The sequence below is a fragment of the Dendrobates tinctorius genome, unplaced genomic scaffold, assembly GCF_039654945.1.
Source record: "Dendrobates tinctorius isolate UK_male_01 unplaced genomic scaffold, ASM3965494v1 ptg000384l, whole genome shotgun sequence".
Taxonomy (NCBI): domain Eukaryota; kingdom Metazoa; phylum Chordata; class Amphibia; order Anura; family Dendrobatidae; genus Dendrobates; species Dendrobates tinctorius.
Window position 1 is genome coordinate 924,968 of NW_027362050.1, and position 23,192 is coordinate 948,159.

The window sequence follows — 23,192 nt, forward strand, 5'->3', positions numbered from 1 at the left end:
CCGATACGCCTTTTAACGGCGGTAGTTAAGGGTACTAAAACCACAGCGCCGTTAATTCACGGCGCTGTGATTTAAGTGAATAGCGCCCCCCAGTGTCGGATTTTCTCCGGGGTCTCGGCTGCCAGGGGTAGCCGAGACCCCAGAGAACATGAATCGGTCGGTTTTTACCGACCCCTGCTTTTGCGATCGCCGTTATTAACCCTATAACGGCGACCGCAAAAAAAAAAAAAAGCCGCAATTTTACATTTAATTTCTCTCTCCTCTGATGTGATCGCAACACATCTAGATAAGTTCCTTAGGGGGTCTAATTTCCAAAATGGGGTCACTTGTGGGGGGTTTCCACTGTTTAGGCCCATCAGGGGCTCTGCAAGCGCAACATGATGCCCGCAGACCATTCCATCAAAGTCTGCATTCCAAAATGGCACTCCTTCCCTTCCGAGCTCTCCCATGCGCCCAAACAGTGGTTCCCCCCACATATGGGGTATCGGCATACTCAGGACAAATCGCATAACAACTGTGCGGGTATGATTTCTCCTGTTACCCTTGTAAAAATAAAAATTTGGGGGCGAAAAGATCATTTTTGTGGAAAAAAAATGGATTTTTTATTTTCACGGCTCTACGTTATAAACTTCTGTGAAGCACTTGAAGGTTCAAAGTGCTCACCACACATCTAGATAAGTTCCTTAATGGGTCTAGTTTCCAAAATGGGGTCACTTGTTGGAGGTTTCCACTGTTTAGGCACATTAAGGGCTCTCCGAACGCAACATGGCATCCGATCTCAATTCCAGCCAATTCTGCGTTGAAAAAGTCAAACGGCGCTCCATCCCTTGCGAGCTCTGCCGTGTGCTGAAAAAGTGGTTTACCCCCACATATAGGGTATCGGCGTATTCAGGAGAAATTGTACAACAAATTTTGTGGTTGACTTTCTCTTTTAACACTTGTGAAAATAAAAAAAATTGGTTCTGAAGTAAATTTTTTGCAAAAAAAAGTTAAATGTTAATTTTTTCCTTCCACATTGCTTTAGTTCCTGTGAAGCACTTAAAGGGTTAATAAACTTCTTGAATGTGGTTTTGAGCACCTTGAGGGGTCTAGTGTTTAGAATGGTGCCACTTTTGGGTATTTTCTGTCATGTACACCCCTCAAAATGACTTTAAATATGATGTGGTCCCTAAAAAAAATTGTTTTGTAAATTTTGTTGTAAAAATGAGAAATCGCTGGTCAACTTTTAACCCTTATAACTTCCTAACAAAAAAAAATTTTGCTTCCAAAATTGTGCTGATGTAAAGTAGACATGTGAGAAATGTTATTTATTAAGAAATTTGTGTGACACATCTCTCTGATTTAAGGGCATAAAAATTTAAAGTTTTAAAATTGCAAAATTTTCGCCATATTTCCGTTTTTTTCATAAATAAACACAAGACTTATCGAAGAAATTTTACCACTAACATGAAGTACAATATGTCACGAAAAAACAATCTTAGAATCAGCGGGATCCATTAAAGCGTTCCAGAGTTATAACCTCATAAAGGGACAGTGGTCAGAATTGTAAAAATTGGCCCGGTCATTTAGCTGCAAACTGGCTCTGTCGCTAAGGGGTTAAACTGCCCAGGCTTCCAAAGCCAAAAAAAAAGAAGAGACCTGACCATTCTTCTGGCTGCTTCTGCTTGGAAGCTACTCACTATTAATACATCCAATTTTAATAAAGAAAAGCCACTGCAAAAGACGTCAAAATAAGGTGACGTATTTCTGAAGCGACTTTTGTAGAAAAAACTCAGCGCGTATGTCGGCGTCTAAAAGACGCTGTTATGTATACACATAGCCTTAGGAATCTTTGTAGGTGGAGCAACTGGGGTAAGGATTGAAGAGGACGGCGCTTTACCCATGATATTACAAATAGTATGAAAAGATTTAATTTATGGATCAACACTTACCCACAAGGTTTTTGTAGTAATACTGCGTCCAATCCAGTCCATGATATTAAAAATCAAAAAGCAGCAAACAGGAGTGAAGAAAATTTCTAAAATAGATTGTGGAAAAAAAACCATGAGATGAAAACATGGATTTTGTGAGTACTCACCGTAAAATCCTTTTCTCCGAGACGCTCATTGGGGGACACAGAGACTGTGGGTGTGTGCTACTGCCGTCTGGAGGCTGACACTAGGCATACAAAAAACAAGTTAGCTCCTCCTCCACCGCATACACCCTCGCCCCTATAGCGGGCGGAAACCAGTTTAGTGCAAAAGCAGTAGGAGGACATACAAAAATTAGCCTTAATGCAATAAATCATATGTCTGAAAAAATGGATCACCCTGTCTTAAACAAGAAAATATGTTAAATAATAAGTATGAGCCAACCGGCTATCAGGGTGGGTGCTGTGTCCCCCAATGAGCGTCTCGGAGAAAAGGATTTTATGGTGAGTACTCACAAAAATCCATGTTTCTCCTTCGTCTCATTGGGGGACACAGAGACTGTGGGACGTCCTAAAGCAGTCCCTGGGTGGGATAACACTCACCGATCCAAGCTGCATGCTTTCCTGTTTAAAGGTGTGCCACTGTTGCTTGGAGAATTCTTCTGCCCAGGCTCGCATTTGACGAAGCCTGAGTATGCACACTGTAATGTTTACAAAAAGTGTGCAGGCTGGCCCAGGTTGCTGCCTTGCATACCTGTTCTGCCGAAGCCTGGTGCCGAAGCGCCCACGAGGCGCCCACTGCCCGAGTAGAGTGCGCCCTTACTCCAGCTGGAATTGGCGTGCCTCTAATACGGTAAGCCTCCTGAATGGTTAGGCGAATCCATCTGGCTATGGTTGACCGTGAGGCTGCGAGGCCCTTCCTGCGCCCTTCGGGGATCACAAACAACGAATCCGTCTGGCGGAAAGGTGCTGTCCTCGACACGTATCTCCTGAGAGCTCTTACCAGATCCAATGTGTGGAGCGCCTTTTCCACCCTGTGAACTGGCGCTGGACAGAAAGAAGGCAGCACAATGTCCTCATTAATATGGAACGAGGACACCACCTTTGGTAAAAACGGTGGCGGAGGCCTAAGGACTACCTTGTCCTTAAAAAAGGTCAGGAAAGGGGCTCTACAAGATAACGCCCCCAACTCCGATACTCGCCTAATGGATGTTATGGCTACCAGGAACACAACCTTTCTGGATAGATATGCCAATGAAACATCCTGTAGTGGCTCAAACGGAGCCTCCTGTAGTACAGACAGGACCAGATTAAGATCCCAGGCCTCCAATGGTGCTCTGAAGGGAGGTACTAAATGAACGACCCCCTGCAGGAACGTTTTGACCTGCAAATTGGTAGCGATCTTTCGCTGAAACAGGACCGACAGGGCCGATATCTGTCTTCTAAGGGAACTTGGCGCCAAACCTGCGTCTAGGCCAGACTGAAGGAAAGCCAGTATGTTGGGCACAGAGAAGGACAATGGCGGAACCCCGTGTTCCCGACACCACTGGAAGAAAACCTTCCAAGTGCTATAATAGATCCTTGCCGAGGCTGGCTTTCGGGCCCTTACCATTGTCGCGACTACCTCTCGCCCAAACCCCGCCTGGGTCAGCACCCAAGATTCAATGGCCACGCCGTCAAACGCAGGGCCCCTAAGTTCGGGTGGCAGATCGGTCCCTGGGACAGTAAATCTGGTCGTTCCGGTAGCCGCCATGGTACGTCTGCGATGAGCTGTACCAGATCCGCGTACCATGCCCGTCGGGGCCAATCCAGGGCCAGCAGAATTGCCGGAACCCCCTCTGTCTTGATCTTCCTGATAACCCTGGGGAGAAGTGGCAGCGGCGGGAACAAGTATGGGAGCCGAAATTGGTTCCAGGGTATCACCAATGCGTCCGCTGCGACTGCTTGCGGATCCTGAGACCGGGCGACAAACAGTCCACGTCTGGTGTTCCCCAGCGCTGGCAAATCTGCTGGAACACCTCGGGATGTAGTGACCACTCCCCGGCCGTGATGTCCTGGCGGCTTAGGAAATCCGCTGCCCAATTCTCGACGCCTGGAATGTAAACCGCTGAGATCATCGAGTGGCTCCTCTCGGCCCAGCGGAGCACATGTCCCACCTCGCGCATGGCTGCCCTGCTGCGTGTGCCCCCCTGGTGATTCACGTACGCCACTGCTGTGGCGTTGTCCGACTGAATCCGAATCGGGTATCCTGCTAGCACGTGTTGGAACTGCTGCAAGGCCAACCGTATTGCTCGAATCTCCAACAGATTGATAGGGAGACGAGCTTCCTGAGGCGACCACTGCCCCTGTGCCGTGTGGTGGCGGAAGATTGCCCCCCAACCGGAGAGACTCGCATCGGTCGTGATCACTAACCAATGATCCGGAGGAAAGGGCTTTCCCTGCAGAAGCGACCGATCGCGTGTCCACCATTGAAGAGTCTGTCGGACCTGAGAGGACAACCTGCACGGGTGATCGAGTGAGAACAGGCTCCTGTCCCAAGCCGCTAACAGGGCATGCTGCAGGGGGCGGAGATGAAACTGAGCAAACGGGATTGCTTCCATCGCTGCCACCATCCTGCCCAGGACCCCCATCCCGAATCGGATAGTATGGAGGCCTGGCTGTTGAAGTCTTCGAGCTCCCTGTCGGAGTGCCCGAGCCTTGTCCTGAGGGAGAATTACCAATCCCTGGGAGGTATCGAATATCATCCCTAGGAAAACTATCCTCTGGGCCGGCGTGAGGAATGATTTCTTCCTGTTGATCATCCATCCTAGACGAGACAAGGTATCTAGTGTGATGGTGACACTCTCCTCGCACGCTGGACGGGACGGGCCCTTTACCAGAAGGTCGTCCAGGTATGGCAACACCACAATGCCCCGGGAATGAAGAGTGGCCATGGCGACCGCCATCACCTTCGTGAATATTCTGGGGGCCGTGGCCAAACCGAAAGGCAGAGCCACAAACTGGAAGTGCCGTCTCTCGACCGCAAACCGTAGGAATCTCTGATGCGGGGGAAAAATAGGGATGTGTAAATAAGCATCCTGAACATCGATTGAGGCCAGGTATTCTCCCTTCTCCATGGAGGATATAACCGACCGGAGGGACTCCATGCGAAAATGCCTGACCCTGATGAACCTGTTTAGTAGCTTTAGGTCGAGAACCGGCCTTACTGCTCCATCCTTTTTGGGCACTGCGAACAGGTTGGAATAAAACCCTTGGGTTCTTTCGCTCCTTGGCACCGGAACGATGACCCCTTTGTGCTGCAGCACTTCGATGGCCCCCCGTAATGCCTCTGCCCGAGACCTTGACTTGGGAAGCCGGGAGGGAAAAAATCGTGTTGGCGGACGTTTTATAAACTCTATCTTGTACCCGGAAGATATCAGCTCCGTCACCCATGCGTCGCGTGCCACCGCAGCCCATATGTGACAGAACCGGCGCAGACGACCGCCAATCCTGCTGTCCTCGGGTACCGCACTTCTCGAGTCATTTTGTAGAGGGCCTCTGGGACCTGGCCCCCCTTGATCTGGGCGGACTCCCTCGCATCCTACCCAGCGGGTTGGTCCTGTAGGTGACCTGACGCTCTTTGTCATGGTTATAGCGCGCAGGAGCGGGGGTACTGGCCGTTGCCGTCCACGCGGGGGCGCGAAATGCCCGAAAACGCGCCTGAGGCTGACGAAATGGCGTCCTTGTTTTCTGTTGTGGGAGAAAACTACTTTTACCCCCTGTTGCGTCCGATATGAGTCTATCCAATTCTTCCCCAAATAGTCGGTTACTCTGAAAGGGCAGGGAAGTCAAGGATTTTTTAGACACCGAATCAGCCCGCCACAGCCTTAACCACAAGGCTCTCCTAATGGCGATTGCGTTTGCTGCTGCAAGTGCTGCGCTATTAGCTGCATCCAAGGATGCATTAGATAGTCACCCGCCATTGCGATCTGACTTGTTATCTCGGCCACCTCTGCTGGCAACTCTCTATCCTGCAGGATCTCATTTAAAGAGTCCGACCAGGACATCATGGCTTTGGCTACCCATGTTGCCGCAAAGGAAGGGAAGAGCGCTGATCCTGATGCTTCGTACACCGAGCGCGCTAATCCCTCTATGAGCCGATCCGTGGGGTCCTTGATGGCCGAACCACTAGGCACTGATAACAGGGATCTTGAGGCCAGGCGGGATACCGGGGGATCCACCGCCGGAGACTCTGCCCATTTTTTACAGAGCTCTGGCGCAAATGGATATCTTGATCCTAGCGTCTTCTGTCCCGAAAAACGCTTGTCTGGCCGTTCCCGGTGCCGCTGCACTATATCCTCGAACTCAGGATGAGTGCTGAACACTCTCCGCGGCTTCCGGGCCTTTTTAAAAGACACCTTATGCCCTGCGGTTAGGGTGACCTCATCATCAATACCCAGAGTCTGGTTGACAGCCTCAATGAGACTGTCCACCGTCTCCCGGCACCCTGGGGTGTCCAGGTCCAAGGATTCTTCCACATCCTCTACTGAGCTCTGCTCGCTCCCTGAAAGGGGTGACGGCGAGCGTGATGCCACACTCGCAGATGCTGAAGCACCGGAGGGGCCTGGCGACACAGTATGGGTTCTCTTCCTATGTGCCTGCCTAGAGAGAGTGCGGCCCCTGCAGGCCGGCGGCTCATGTGAGGAGGCAGAACCCTCCCAACCAGGCGAGCCGTCATCTCTACCCCTATCCGGGGCCTGAAGGGTCTCAATTGCCTTTGTTAATGATACCATAGACAGAGAGAGGGATACCGCCCACTCTGGGGGTTCCGGACCCCTGGGCTCTGCTGCGGGGGAGGGCTCCTGGGCGCGTTCGGTGTCACAGGTTTCACATAATTTACTGGTCTGCGCTCGTGGGAATCTAACCCCACAGGAAACGCATGCGGCATAGAAGGATGTGTGCGCTTTACCTTTTCCAGACATACTGCTGGAAAAGGCCAGCAAAAAAAAATAAATAAATAAATGGATAAATAGATATATATATTTTAAGGAGGGCGAATGCGGAGGAGAGGGGAGCCGTATATGCCCTAGCGTGGCCTTCAGGCCGGGGTCACACTTACCCCTCTGTAAGTCCTTTCCTGGCTCCTGCCGTGGGAGGCCCCTCCAGCTGCGTTGGTGGCGGTCTCCGGGGACTGCCGCGCTTTGTGCGGTAAGCTCCTGTGGCCTACCCCGGACTGCCGTCGGGGACTCCGTTTTATCCGGCGCCCGCCCTGCCAGGAGGGGGGCGGCGCCGGAAGTGACGCCGACGGACGCCGCGCTGAGGGCGGGACTTCCGCCCGCGGACCAGGCCGGAGCCGCGGCCTAAATTCCGATACCCCCCCGCCCCGGATCCTACGCCGATACCGGGGACGGGGGGCGCCGAAGCGACGCCGCCTAAGACGCGGCCGGAGCGCTGCCGCCCACTTCCGCCCGCGGCCTAGGCCGCGGGCTAAATTAATGGCGCTACCCACCTGGGGTCCAAATGCCGGGCCCCAGCGACGTCCTCGCCTCCACCTCCTGTGCAGCCACTGCCCGCTCTGCCCCAGGTATTGGGGGTTTGGGGGGGGGGTGACCTCTGCGCCCAGGGCCCTCCGCACCTGCTAGTCTCCTTCTTGGACGGTGCAGGCGCCCTAACTCCGTCTGCCCTGTAGGGCGAGGAGAGGGACCGTCCGCCGCCGTGCAGCACCTCCGTCAAGCGTTGGTGGAGCAGTGGGGGCGCACAGACTAGTCTTGTGCCCGTGTGCAAGCCCATGGTTTCCATACCTAGGGGTGGACAGGGCTAAGTCTGGCATAGTGTCCCACGTCGCGGGAGAGGAGACGTGGAGGGACTCTCGCACGTAGTCGCCCGTTGCTGGTTTGGGGAAATCGGATCCTTTCTATAGGATGCGTTGCCCCTTCTCGTCTTCAAAAAATAACAAACACGAAAAATAGATGTCTGGGGAAAAGTCCCAGAGGTGTCCCTCGGTGCGGGAAAGGATACGCGGAGCGATGCTCAAGGCGTGCTCGCCCGTTGATGGTTTGGGGAGATCGGACCCTTTCTATAGGGTCCGTCGCCCCTATCTCCTCTTCATAGTGAGAACCGAAAAAAGAAACCTAGTCTGGAGAAACCAGACTGCGTGTGCCTCCAAAGACACTAAGCAAAAAACTGGTTTCCGCCCGCTATAGGGGCGAGGGTGTATGCGGTGGAGGAGGAGCTAACTTGTTTTTTGTATGCCTAGTGTCAGCCTCCAGACGGCAGTAGCACACACCCACAGTCTCTGTGTCCCCCAATGAGACGAAGGAGAAATATCAAATCAGAATATAAAAGCTTAAATGGATAAAAGGGATTATGATAAAAACTAAAGATACTCACTCCAGCCGTCATTTTCACTATGGCTGATGACTTTTGCTGTGATTGCAGGGAATACGGAAAGAGTTACCCCAAATGTGATCACGATAGTTAGAGCCATCACCCAGATCTGCAGGAAAAAGAAAAAACATTAAAAGTAAACCTTTTTATTGTAGCAGAAAAATAATGTATTTTAGGTGCAGCATTTCCAAAACTGCATGAAAGAAACAAGCTCATGGTTTTGCAATTTGTAATACAGAAGTTTGCAATACTAGAATAAATGCTTTGTCTTGATAGATTTACACCAGGACTTACACCATACAAAATAATGTAGGCTACTATTTAAGTATGTTATGGTGAATACACATCGACGGCAGCTGTGTATAACTGTAAGGCCGGGGTCACACTTGCGAGAAACTCGCACGAGTCTCGCGTCTCAATACCTGGCACTGCCACCGGCACTCATGTATTTCTATCCAGCCGCATGTATTTCTATGCAGCCGCACACTCCAGTCCCGAGTGCCAGGTATTGAGACGCGAGACTCGTGCGAGTTTCTCGCATGTGTGACCCCGGCCTAATACAGGCCATACGGCAGAATTGCCATTTTCCCTGCCTCTATCATAAATATGTTTTATGGGGTAAGGACAATAAGCCGACACCAGACACATGTAGATTTACAACCATGGGTAAAAAGCCTTAGATCAGGAAACACACACGTTTCTTTTAAGGCAAAACCAGTAGTGGATTGAGCAGGAAAAAGATATAAGCGCTTATTTTATGTTTCTCATTCCTTCTGAATCTGCTCCTGGCTCCGGCTTATAAAAATGCCTTGGCTTTCTTCCACAAAGGGCCACTGCAGCTTTTAATACCGTTTTTTGAGCCAAAGCCAAAAGCGGATGCAAAAGGAATTAAAAATATAAAGAAAAGACATCTATTACTTCCTGCTGCATTAATTACTGACTGCTGTTAATTCCTTAGTGACGGAGCCAATTTTGGCCTTAAAAGTGAATCGGTAATGTTCCCAAACGCTATCAACCTACAGAAATGGGATTAAACTACAGGTTAATAGTGTTCTAAAACCGTGCGGACGGCGTTCTGAAAGCTTAGCTTGCAAGAGGAAAGGAACTTTATTCCACTCCACTCCCTTTTAATGACTAAGCCTCATTTTTCACGTCTGCCACGTGTCACTTTTTATGGTAATAATTCTGGACTGCTTCAACATTTTCCAATGAGGTTTTCTTTTTCTTTGCAGTCTCTGTTTTCATATGCATTAATACTGGAAATAAAAGCAAACAGGAAACAGGAGAAAGGCATTTGAAATAACATCATACACTTGTAATATTATAAGAATTTCTTATTTTGTTGGGTGTGTAGTAACTTGTATTACACAGTAGAAAACAGATGAAGGCTAACGGATTTATTACTTGTAGAATCTAGAATTAAGCATATATTTCACAATCATTTGTCCTGCCATTTCATCTTAAGGCTAAAAAAAGAAAACAAATAGCTGAGATTTCCTTTTTCAATTAAAAAAAAAAATCACTTAAAGAAGCACTCCCATGAAATGTTTTATGCCCTTCGCCTGTGTAAATGTATATGTAGTGCAAGTGCGGTAATATACTCACCGATCAACATCGTCCTTGGTTTCTAGTGCCGCTCTAATCTTTTTCTCATTTCTAGTCACTGCAATTCTCACTTGCCAGATGACAAAGACATCTGCGTGCAAGTCGCCTTTACAATGTAAAGCCTATGATGGAGTTTTGTTCTTACACTCCATAGACTTGAACTGTCAGGCTGGGTTTACACAACTGTATTTTCTCTCATCCAAAAGAATAGGGTTAATTATGCTAATCATACTCTAATCAGAGTTTGATCATAGTGTAATCCAATTCTCTCAGATGAGAAGACGGTTCAAAATAAATTTCTCCATTCTGTCAGTTCATGACAATTGGGCTGCACTCAGACGTCATCCAAGTGCAGTCCAATGTTTTCCACGCACTCATTGACTTGCATAGTCGAGAGCGACCCGAATAATGGATCAAGCTCGGACATGCTGCGTTTTGTTTTTTTTTTATTATTATAAGAACGATTTGGTAGAAAAAAAATCAAACGTGCACAGCCCCAGGGCTTAACATTGGTCCGAGGGCAATCCGATGTTTTGTAGTGTACGAGCCTCAAAAGCAACTTCCGGCTGACACACAGACCCCAGTGTGATCTGCCAAGTTGGAACAGAAGTCACATGATTCAGAAGACGACCGTGTGGGACTAGAAACCAGGGAAGACAGTGATCGACGAGTATATTGCGAAACTCACACTATATCACATATATATTTACCCAGATTTAGGCATAAAACATTTTATAGTGCTTCTTTAAGTAAATGGTAATGTAGAAAAAGAGGCACCAAACATTCAAACTATGAAAATGATGCAAGAAGCAGAGTCATCTAAATATCTTCAAGAACAAAATGTTCTTACCTTCTTGAAAACAATCCAGACGGATACGCTTTGCTTCTCCTCGCCAACAACTCCAGACTCTGCATCCTTTAATAGAAGAACAGCTTTCTTCTGACCTGCAGTGTCTCCGTTTTCCGCTCCTTATAAGACAGATAATATTTTAGTATTCATAGACTACGCCAGCAATATGTCTGTACTGACAGTATAGGCTCGTACCTTGGTGTAACAGTTCAGTTTTTGTCTCAAGCTCATAGGACTTTGAATTGTTAGTGCTGGACTTGGAGAGATAAAATTTTGCAAATTCCTGAATTAAAATAAAATTAAAAATAAAAATGATTTGTTACTACAGAGATGCCAGGTTAAAGACAACATAAAGTCCAGGTTAAATTGAAATGCACTTTGTATTATTATCACAAAATGATTAAAAGTTTGATTTAGGTTCAAAATAGAATTACATTTTCTTAGCGGTCTAAAGGGAAGCTGTCACCCCTTTTTTGAACTATCAGTTGCCGGCATTGACATCAGGGGCTTATCTACAGCATTCTGTAATGCTGTAGATAAACACCCCCCCCCGATGTAACCTGAAAGATAAGAAAAACACGTTAGATTATACTCACCGGAGGGGGTGGTCCAGTCCGATGGGTGTCACGGTCCGGTGCCTCCCATCTTCATACGATGCCGTCCTCTTCTTCCCTTCCTGTAGTGGCTCCGGTGCAGGCGCACTGCTCTGCCCTGTTGAGGGCAGAGCAGAATACTGCAGTGCGCAGGCGCCAGACCTCTCCTGATGCCTGCGCACTGCAGGACTCTGCTCTGCCCTCAACAGGGCAGAGCAGTACGCCGGAGCCACTACAGGAAAGGAAGAAGAGGACGGCATCGTATGAAGATGGGAGGCACCGGACCGCGACACCCATCGGACCAGACCGCCCCCTCTGGTGAGTAAAATCTAACGTGGTTTTCTTATCTTTCAGGTTACATCGGTGGCTTATCTACAGCATTCCGTAATGCTGTAGATAAGCCCCTGATGTCAATGCCGGCAGCTGATAGGGCAAAAAAAGGGTGACAGATTCCCTTTAAAGGAGTTCTCCAGGCTCCACATATATGCATCCTGTTAGGGTCCCCTTCTATTGCAAGGTGAAACGATCACCAAGTCTGCAATATGCATACTGGGGGGGTCTAGTGCCGATTACCTTCTCACCTGCTTATGTCAACAGAGCATTGAGAGAAGCAGGAAAAGTTGTTAGTCGGCACATGATTGCCATTGTGTGGCATGTGACAACCGCTCAAGATGGCAATAGTACTGCATAACACATGGTCAGGATTGGGTGCAGACATTTAGGCTCAGCCTGAAAAACACCTTTAAATGATCTACAATACAAGCTAATACTTGCCACACGATAAAGCAGGAAGTAACAGGAGATGGAGATGAAAGTTCCAACACAAGGAGTGACAAAATACCCAAGGGCTGTGGTGCGGTGATCTGCCCCACCTATTAGGATGAAAGGAAGAAAGTGGTAAAGAATATGAAGGGAACCTTCCTTAAATAATTTACACAGTAGGGGGCTGAGAGTTGAAAACCTATCTGCTCAAGACAGATGGATAAACATAACATATAGGCAAACATGACAACATATATCCTCCAAGTTAGTCAAATTAATTGAGAAACTTTCCTATCCTAATCATGAAGTATCCTCAAAGTACCAAAAATACCTACCAAAAGTAGCCATGGCACCTAGTGACTAATTTTTGTAAGATGCCACTGTAACTGCTCAAGAGGCGCAAGACGCCGCTGTGACCACTCAAGAGGTGCTAGACATCGCTGCGACTGCTCAAGAGGCACTAGACTCCGCTGTGAATATGTAAGACGCTGCTGCAACCACTCCAGATGCACTAGACTCCACTATGACCACTCAAGACGCCGCTGCAACTGCTCAAGACGCCGCTGTAACCGCTCAAGATGCCGCTGCAACCACTCAAGAGGCACTAGACCCCACTGTAACCACTCAAGATGCTACTGTGACAGCTCAGGATGCCATTTTGACTGCTGAAGAGGCGCAAGGCACCGCTGTGACAGCTCAAGACCCCATTGTGACCGCTCAAGAGGCGCAAGGCACCGCTGTGACAGCTCAAGATGCCGCTGTGATCCCTAGATGTAAGCACAACTTTATGACTATTGTAAAACAGCAAGCTCTTTTATAACTATAGTATTCCATGGTCATGCAAAACTATAGCTAATATGTGACGATAAGCCAAGATATTCTTGTTGCTGAGTTATTACTAGATACATCTTCTTTCCAGTTTATTTCCTTAACCCCTTCATGAACGGAGCTTTTTTCGGTTTTGCGTTTTTCGCTCCCCTTTTTCCAGAGCCATAACTTTTTTATTTTTCTGTCAATATGGCCATGTGAGGGCTTACTTTTTGTGGGACGAGTTGTACTTTTGAACAACATCATTGGTTTTACCATGTCGTGTACTCAAAAACGGGAAAAAATTTCCAAGTGCGGTGAAATTGCAAAAAAAAAAGTGCAATCCCACACTTGGTTTTTGTTTGCCTTTTTGCTAGGTTCAATAAATGGTAAAACTGACCTGCTATTATGATTCTCCAGGTCATTACGAGTTCATAGACACCAAACATGTCTAGGTTCTTTTTTTATCTAAGTGGTGAAAAGAAATTCCAAAGTGTGCCCAAAAAAAATAATAATTTGCGCCATTTTCCGATACCCATAGTGTCTCCATTTTTCGTGATCTCGGGCTAGCTTATTATTTGTGCGCCAAGCTGATGTTTTTAATGATACCATTTTTTGTGCAGATAACGTTCTTTTGATCGCCCGTTATTGCATTTTAATGCAATGTCGCAGTGACCAAAAAAAGTACCGTATTTTTCGGATTATAAGACACACTTTTGTTCCCCCAAATTTTGGGAGAAAGTGTGTGTGTGTGGGGGGGTTCTTATAATCCGAATCTGTGTGCTGTAAAGGGGGGGGGCTGGGGTGGGCTGGCTGCGGGCTGCAGAGACAGCGGGTGGTCACGTGCTCCCGCTCATTAGGCTCATGTAATATTCACTGCACCCGCTGTCCATCAACTCGGTGCTGAAGCCGCGCCGTGTTGGTCAACAGGAGAGCGCCGCATATTGCATGTGCCTGCACTCTCCCCCCCCATCACTATCTTCACCTTCCGATGATGGCTCCGTGCTCCCAGCTCCCCCGTGGCTCTTCCTGTGTCTGTGCCGACATCCTCCTCCTGCGAGGACGCGCAGCAGGAGCTGCTCATTCAGGCACTTTATCGTAGCTTCAGGACCTTCTGTCACGTGACCACTAGGACCTGCAGTCACGTACTCCCAGTGTGCACTGCGATCACATGACGGAAGGTCCTGAAGCTATGATGAAGTGCCTGAATGAGCCGCTCCTGCCGCGCGCCCTCGCAGGAGGAGCATGTCGGCACAGACACAGGAAGAGCCACGGGGGAGTTGGGAGCACGGAGCCATCATTGGAAGGTGAGTTAAGTGTTATTTTATCATGTGCATGCCAGAAGGGAGGAATATAGGGACGGGGGGGCCCGTGTGAATGCCAGCAGGGGGAAATATAGGGACAGGGGGCCCATGTGAATGCCAGCAGGGGGGAATATAGGGACGGGGGGCCCATGTGAATGCCAGCAAGGGGGAATATAGGGACGGGGGGGCCCGTCTGCATGCCAGCAGGGGGGAATATAGGGACGGGGGGGGGGCGTGTGCATGCCAGCATGGGGGGGAATATAGGGATGGGGGGCCCGTGTGCATGCCAGCAGGGGGGAATATAGGGACGGGGGGCCGTGTGCGTGCCAGCAGGGGGGCAAATAGAGAGAGGGGGCCGTATGTGTTCCAGCGGGGGGGGGGGCATATAGAGAGAGGGGGAGTCATGTGTCAGCGGGGGCATATAGTGACCGGGGGGGGGGGGGGGGGCATATCCAGGATGGGATGGGGGCCTATATGCCAGCACAAGGGGGCAATGTGCCAATGTACCAGAAGCACGGGGGGGCCATGTGCCAGGATGGGGGTTATATAGATACCAGGATGAGGAACATATATATGATTTGAAAGCCGGACACTGGCATTATAAGACACCTTCATTTCACATAAAAACATTTTTTTCTCTTTTTCTTCACCAAATTTGGGGGTGCGTCTTAAAATCAGGTGCGACTTATAAAGCTAAAAATACGGTAATTCTAGCCTTTCGATTTTTTTTCTCCCGCTATGCCGTTTAGTGATCAGGTTAATCCTTTTTTTCATTGATAGATCGGACGATTCTGAACGCGGCGATACCATATATGTGTAGGTTTGATTTTTTTTTTTTACTGTTTTGTTTTGAATGGGACGAAATGGGGGTGATTTCAACTTTTATTTTTTTTTTTTTTTTTTAAATTTCTCTTTAAGTTTTGGCATGCTTCAATAGCCTCCATGGGAGGCTAGAAGTTGCCACAACTTGATTGTCTCTGCTACATAGAGGCGATGCTCAGATCGCCTCTATGTAGCAGAATTACTGCACTGCTATGACCACAGACAACAGGGTGATGCTCATAGCAATCCCGCATCAACAACCATAGAGGTCTCCAGGAGACCTCTGGTTGTTATGCTGACGAACCGATGACCCCCGATCATGTGACGGGGGTCACCGGGTGAGCGAATTTCTTGTTAAATGCCCCTGTTAGAGTTTGACAGGGGCATTTAACTAGTTAATAGGCGCGGGTGGATCGGGATTCCAGCCGCGCCTATTGCGGGCACATGTCAGCTGTAAAAGCTGACGTGTCCCGACTTTGATGCAGGCTCACTGCCGGAGCCCACATCACAGCGGGGGATACTGCCATTGTACGTAATATCTTGTCCAATGGAAGTTAGGGTGTGTGCACACGCTGCGGATCCGCAGCAGATTTGGCCTTGCGGATCTGCAGCAGTTTCTGCTGCGTTGTACAGTACCTTTATTTTCTATGCAAAATGAAAACCGCAGTGCAGATGCTGCAGAATTTTCCGCGCGGATTTACTGCGGTTTCAAAACCGCAGAAAGAATTGACATGTCAATTCTTTATGCGGATTCTACTGCGGTTTGCCATCCGTTCCATTATAGAGATGATAAACCGCAGGGCAAACCCGCAAGCTAAATCTGCAGATAAACCGCACGTCTTCTGACCTGCGGATTTTACTAAATCCGCAGAGCATTCCACAGCGTGTGCACACACCCTAAGGGGTTAAGATAGAATGAAGATGCATGTTGGTCCACAACACAAGATGTGAAGATTTCTTTGATAAAGTAATTTGCATTTTGAATTACATCTAAAGCATCAAATGTGCTTCAAACATCATGTGAACCCTCGGGGGTGCTACTACTAAATTTAGCGCTTCTAGACCTTGGTAAAAAATTTGCCCATAAACTCTATCAGTCTTAAGACATACAAGAATGTAGAAAACTTTAAGACCTGTTTTACCACATGTTCCAAGTAACAGGCAAGTGCTATTCACATGCGGCCTTACTCATTACCAGAACATTCAGATTTACAACGGACAAATAAAGAACAAAGTCACCGTTTCTTCCTCACAAAGAAGGCACTGTTAAAAATTTAGATATGTGTTGGATGAAATTCTGGATAATTGTTTATAATGCAATTTGCAATTCAAATGATGTCTGCAGGATTACTCTTATAACAGCAGGACAAACTAATCTCTGTATGTAAACGAGACCACAAGAATACCCAGGTGGTCCCAGGGGGCCAGCAAACCAACCCACAGCCCCTTCATCGATGGCTCCAGCATTGCGCTACATCACTGAAATTTCCAATGCTGTGAATAGACCAAAAGCATCCAACAAACTTCCTTGTAACTCCATAATAAAAACAGAAACACTCATTACCAAACAGCTTTCAACTATTTTCCTATTAAAACTTTTACTTTCATCAAGTGTAAAAATAGATAAATCCTTCTTTCAGATGTGCACTAATAAATGGTGCGACATCCTGATTATACATCCTGGAAGCTGACTTTACAATGACACCATGTCAAAAGCCTCACCCTTTTGTTTAACATGGATTACAAAAGAGGTAAAGAAAGAAACAACAACTACAAAGTAAGAAATGGTGAACTCCAGTAACCCTGGACTGACACTACACACATACCCAGGTAACTTTATATTACAGTGTAGCAGCCCACCTAATAGGACATTGAAAAAAAAACACACCTTACCACAAACACAGAATAGTTTTTATACAGTGCTTTTAACTTTTGAGCTACTTATTGAATTAAAACCAGATTAACCAAAATATCCGCTCGAAGAACACTAGTCAATGTGTTTGTTCCGCGTAACAAAAAGATAAAGAACAAAACATACACAGAAGGGAAAAAGGAACCAGAAAAGGGAATGATTAATGTTGCACAACCTTCCCAGACAAGCAGAAAAAAATGCTTAAAATGTCAATACGGGCAGCAGATACATATGCAGAAAATGAAACTGCAAGACTGCAAAAGGTGACAATAGATATAAAATAAAAAGGACTGTATATAATGGCAGACAATATTTTATTATTAGCTTATTTTCGCTCTGAGTGCGATCCGACAAAACATCGAGATTGGACTCGGACCAAGGTTCTTCTATGCGGCCGTACACATGTCAGATTTTTTTCCTTGGATGTGACTGCACGATTTGCATCTGATGTTCGGATCGCACTCGGCCAAACAAATCAATGAGTCAGAGGTTAAAAAAAAAAAAAAAAAATCAGCCTGCACTTGTGGTCCGATTTTTACAGACTAACAGAATGAAGATGAGAAATTTTCTTTCCATTATCTCCTTATCATAGAAAATCAGACCACACACTGATCAAACTCTGATCAGAGTGTGATCAGCACGAGAGAAAATGTATGACCCTAGCCTAAGGGTGTGTGCACACGCTGCGGATTCTAATGCGGATCCGCGGCAGTTTTTGCTGCGATGTACAGTACCATTATTCCCTATGGGAATACAAAACCGCAGTGCAGACGGTGCGGATTTTTCCGCGCGGTTTTGAAACCGCAGAAAGAATTGACATGTCAATTCTTTCTGCGGAATCCGCAGCGGTTTCCCATCTCCACCATTGTGGAGATGGTGAAACCGCAGGACCAAACCGCAGGATAATCCGCAGATAAACCGCAGGTCTTTTGACCTGCGGATTTTACAAAATCCGCGCGGCCAAATCCGCACCCCATTCCGCAGCGTGTGCACGTAGCCTAATAGTGACCCCATAACTGTAACCTACAAACTAAGGACCATTAAACCAAAAAGTGCAAATGTAAGAAGGTCCCTTGTAAGTAAGTGATAGCAGCTGGAACGTCAGGCCTGAGGACTTTAATGGCAGGAATGAAGTACTAACACTAATGTTTCCATATAAAAGCTTCAAAGACACTTACTGGACATAGATAGGATCATAGCCACTGCTGCAAAGGTGCCAGCCATTCCCTGCCCGCTGAGGAACATACTGCTGTAATGCTGAGGGAAGAGGGTCAACAAGCCAAAAAGACTGCCTTGTAGAATGGCACAAAAGGCTGGAGAAAAAAAAGGAAACATCAGGACAGAGTAATGAATGAGCAACAGATATAAAACCATACAGACTTCCAGATATTGTATTTTCTTGACAAAGCGAATGGTCATCAGACTTTGGATGGTGGAGACAGCTATAACAAGATATATAGATTTAATGGAGTCATAGAGATATGTCTGCTGCATTCATAAGTAGAGCTCTCCCCTCCTCCTTCTCAGAGTAGACAGGCTGCATGTAGTCATACAGATATCCAGCAAAATATCAATCCCCTGCAAGGAAACTGGGGAGCGCTGCCATGAGGCCGGGGTCACACTAACAGATGCAAAATACGGTCAGTATTTTACATGCGTAATACGGATGAATCCCCTAAACAGTGCTCCGTATGTCATCCGTAATCAAGGTGTGGTCGCGTATTTTGCGCATGTAAGCATCCGTATGGCGAGATTTTCTCGCAGGCTTGCAAAATGGACATATAATGGAGCCCTATGACAGGGTTTCTAACAGAAACCAAAGAATAGATAGATATAGACACATAGAATGCATATATATATATATATATATATATATATATATATGTATTCTATGTGTCTATATCTATTCTTTCGTTTCTTTATTAAAACTGTCAGTGTAAGTTTACTGTATAGCGCACTGAATTGCCGGCTTTGCTAAAAGACACCGGGTGCGTATTTCTCGCAAGTCACATGTGTGGTCCGTGTGTAATCCGTATTTTTTGCGCACCCATAGACTTGCATCGGCGTATTACGGGCGTAGTACGCTGACAATCGCAGCATGCTGCTATTGGCACGGACCGTAGAATACGGATGAGAAATATACGACTGGTGCAAGGGACCCCATAGAGAATCATTGGTCCGTGTCTAATGCGTGCTTTTAGCGCCTCTCACTCGGCCGTATTCCTCGCCAGTGTGACCCCAGCCTTAGGAATACAATGGACATGACCATAACCATGAGCCGGCAGTATTTGCTAATACTAATAGCCAAACTATACAGTATCCACAGGACCACGGAGATTTCATCATACTGTGTTTATACAGGGAATCATACTTTTAATAACTGTATAACTTATTGCAAGAAATATTGAAAATCAATACACTACACCTCTATAAGTTATATTAAAAAATCCATTAGATATTGCCCACAATTACGTTTGCACACTATATGGCATAGAGCTGCACAGCTTGTTGCATTTTACTTTTTCTCATTCCCCAACCTTATTAAAGGGAACATGCCATTCAATTCACCAAGAACAGCATGAATCAGAACCTGGCTGAAAGATTGCAGCCAGGTATGTTATTTTACTGAAACACAGCTGCATTTCACAGAAAATATAGGTCAAAAAGCCATCGAGAAACTATTGGCAGAGACAAGACTAATCCAGATGACGTCCCCATCCGGAACTCAAGTTGATCAATAGGTCTCTCCCCTGTGTGTACATAACTATTGAATCAACTTGGGCAGGACGGGGTCTTCATCGGACTAGTGAGGTCTTGCTTCTTCTCTTTAAAAGTCCACGGCTGTTTCCCCCAAAACAGCGTTTCAAAGTAAAACAATGATTCATACTGCCCATAATACGGGCAGCACGAATTTAGTGCCATGTCAAATGTCCTCCCTTCATACATGCTAATGATGCACAGACCAAATGACGAATTGTAATGTTATATAAAACATCTGTGGCTAATTACAAAATAAAGAAAACTGTCCTATAGTTACCATTTATAAACCAAATGGTGGTCATAGTCAGATCGAAGAAACTCTGGGCACCCATCTCAACTTTAACCAGGACTGCTGTGAAAATAAAGAGGGACAAGATAGCAAACATGCTGCCTGCTATCCGCACTCTTTCTGGGATCCTAGGAGGAATTTAGAACAAGTTACGACATTATATCAGAAATAGACCATCACCTCAGACAAATGAAATGTACTGCCAAACTGTAACACTACATTTATAAATGAGATAAAATAAAATCAAAATGTAAACATAAAATATTTTGAGGAAGTTCCCTTTTATCGGTGCTGGACAAGTCCCAGGAAGCAGAGCAAACATGGCAAGAAATTTGCTGCTGCTGCCAAATTCCTGGGCTCTAGTTATGTGTGTCCATCTATTCTCAGTCATGGTGAAATATACAATGAGCATGATTTGTGTCTTTTTTCAGATTAAATGCAAATTTTCTTTTCCTTTAATTTCAGGTCTCATTTATCAAAAGCATCAGAAAAAATGTTTTTTGTTGCAAAAGCAACCAAAAACACATCCATTTTTTGCTGCTGTATTTAAGAGTGTAACTGTTTCAGTCCCTAATTACGGTAAATTTTTAGCATGCCCACTGTAATTTAATTGTAAGTCAATTTAAAAAAACAAACAAACAAGATTGTGACATCAGACACCAAAGGTCTCACCATTGATAGAGAAAGGAGTTGAGCAGTGTACACAGCAATAGAGGCAACTGGGCTAAGAGGGTCATCCAATTGTTGAAGTTAAACTCATCTTTGCATGGAGCCGTCTCATTGTGTGCAGAGTCAAACGAATGATTGGTTTCTGAACACAAACGAGTCTGAAAATACTGAGAAAGATAGGTCTATGTTATAAAAAGACACAAACATGATTAATATCTAATATTTTGTTCGCTACCAATAGTGATAACATCTTTAGAACACTCTATAAGGAATGAAATCACTTCAGTCCATGTAGCGAACAGGGTTTACAATATTGAGCCAATATTGAACCACTCATACACATGCTAAGCGTGCATGTGCTTTAATGGGAAGAGGGAAGTACATGCCTCAGACAGTGTATGATCTCCACAAAAAAAACAAGGGATCAGGCATGTTGAAAATCAACCCAACTGATTTTTTCCCCTGATGGCAGATGACCCGATAAAACATCAGATGTACAGCCGATTCTCCTGAAATCCTAGGGTTCGCCCAACATTAATCTAATCTGTGTAGTCACCTTAAAGGTACTGTCACACTTAGCGATGTACCAGCGATCCCGACCAGCGATATGACGCGGTCAGGATCGCTGGTACATCGCTAAGTGGTCGCTAGTGAGCTGCCACACAGGCAGATCTCACTAGCGACATCGCTGGGGACGGGGATTGCTACTTACCTGTCACACCAGGCGATCCTGCGTCCTCCCGCCCGGCTCCACGCTCGTCCTCACAGCAGGAAGCGCCGCAGGAAGCTGACGACGAGAAACAGTCCTGAACGTTCTTGCGCGATCAGCGATAACCAGCGGGGGAGCCGGTCGTAGGTAAGTATCAGACACAGAGATATCGCTAGCAATATCGCTATAACGTCACTAGTTATAGCGATATTGCTAGCGATATCTCTTAGTGTGACAGGCCCTTAAGGCCATGCACAGACTGGTCACAGGTCTCCTGACTCAGTCTCATATATGCCCTAGAGGCTGTTGAGTTGGTTGAGTCTGGGTCAAGAGACACACGGCCGGGTTTGCACATCACATCCATACTCGCACTGCAATTCAAGGATATGAGAAACCAGCCTTCCCTATCAAGTCAATAGATGCATTACTTCTTTAGTCAATTGTCATAATCATTTTTTAAGAAGCTGGAGAACACAGTAAGTTTATGAATAATACTCCAAACAGGAAGACTATAGTTGGACTGGTACTCATGGTCTCATTTCTCAGGGCCAAACTCTGAACTACCATAGCAGCTAATGCATTTCTATAAAAATCACCCATGTGCCCATCCGGCGTCATATACAGAAGTGTTGCTAAGTATGTACAAGATATAAGCAGGTCAGATAAGCTTTCCTTCTCTAAAATGTATTTTGCGCATTCAGCATAAAATTAATTCTTGTATTTTGCAAACTTAATCTTACACTGGCACAAATCATTTCTTTTTTTTTAATTAAAGTAATTTTTATTGAAATTTTTAATACAAAAAGGAAAAACAAAGAAGAAAACAACAACCCGCAATAGAGGTACATACACCTCTAACCCCGCTCCCCCCTTTCCCCCAGTTTACAACCCCAATGCAAACAATATTTTAATGGTAAAATGGTATAGCTGATTACATATGGCACAAATCATTTCTAATATAAATAAGTCCAATATGTGTTAATTAAAAAAATGATTCTCTTTGGGGATTTTGCTGCCCTTTATATGACATTTCAGACAGTTCACATCGGCATTTAAAGCCGGGTATTTAAAATTGAATCAGAATTGACGGCAAGTTTAGATCTGTGTGATGTATCTGGATGGGGGCTTTTGTTAGAAATGCAGATGTGAAAAAAATGTATGCCATTTGTTCAATGATCAGCCGAAGAATTTAACAAGAATTTTACATACATATGGGCATATATATTTTACTTACAGGAATCGCAGTGATGAAGAAATTCCAGGGCAGTAATGTCCCAAGGCCTAAGATAAGGAATATAATTGTGACAAAGTGGAATCTGTAAAGGAAAGAGGAAAGGTTATTGATAGGACTGGTTCGGTATAGCCCATCAACCTAAGAGTACGTCTTCCTCCGTAAAATCTTATATGTAAAGATGTATGGAAGGAATCTTCTAGTATTTTACAGCAAACAGAGACTTATACAAGGCAAGTCCTGGATCCTGCCAAGTCTAATCCTGAATACATAATGTATTCCCTGGCTGACTTTCCGCAATGACACAGGGGACCATACGACACATTGTACAGATGATCCATAAATTAAATATATAGCATTTCCAAAGAAGGCTGACAAGTAGGAGAAAATGTCGGGCATATTATCTTTACAATGCAGTGACAGACCAAACTGGTAATACCAGAAGCTGATAAACACACTCCATAACAGATAGCATGGCAGGACAAAGAGGAATAAGGTATTATAGTTGTGAGGTTTGTAGACTGAGACGCTAGGATTAAAAAAAGAGATGGAAGGGGTTAACCTACACAGCACGGCGAACAGTAAGATAGCTTTATAAAAAGGA

At 46.0% G+C, this 23,192-nt stretch overlaps 1 protein-coding gene across 4 annotated transcripts in view; it reads right to left on the minus strand.

Moving 5' to 3' along the window:
• Nucleotides 1-23,192, minus strand: part of SLC29A2 (solute carrier family 29 member 2) — a 67,120-nt gene that overhangs the window by 15,099 nt on the left and 28,829 nt on the right. For all 4 annotated transcript variants that reach the window (XM_073563273.1, XM_073563272.1, XM_073563275.1 and 1 more), the window contains 9 exons: nucleotides 22,592-22,673; nucleotides 20,652-20,815; nucleotides 19,968-20,107; nucleotides 18,109-18,243; nucleotides 12,098-12,195; nucleotides 10,926-11,013; nucleotides 10,731-10,849; nucleotides 8,279-8,384; nucleotides 1,932-2,017 (listed from right to left, as the gene is read on the minus strand). In XM_073563273.1, coding sequence (XP_073419374.1) covers nucleotides 1,932-2,017; nucleotides 8,279-8,384; nucleotides 10,731-10,849; nucleotides 10,926-11,013; nucleotides 12,098-12,195; nucleotides 18,109-18,243; nucleotides 19,968-20,107; nucleotides 20,652-20,815; nucleotides 22,592-22,673 — 1,018 coding nt within the window. The remainder of the gene's footprint in view (nucleotides 1-1,931; nucleotides 2,018-8,278; nucleotides 8,385-10,730; nucleotides 10,850-10,925; nucleotides 11,014-12,097; nucleotides 12,196-18,108; nucleotides 18,244-19,967; nucleotides 20,108-20,651; nucleotides 20,816-22,591; nucleotides 22,674-23,192) is intronic.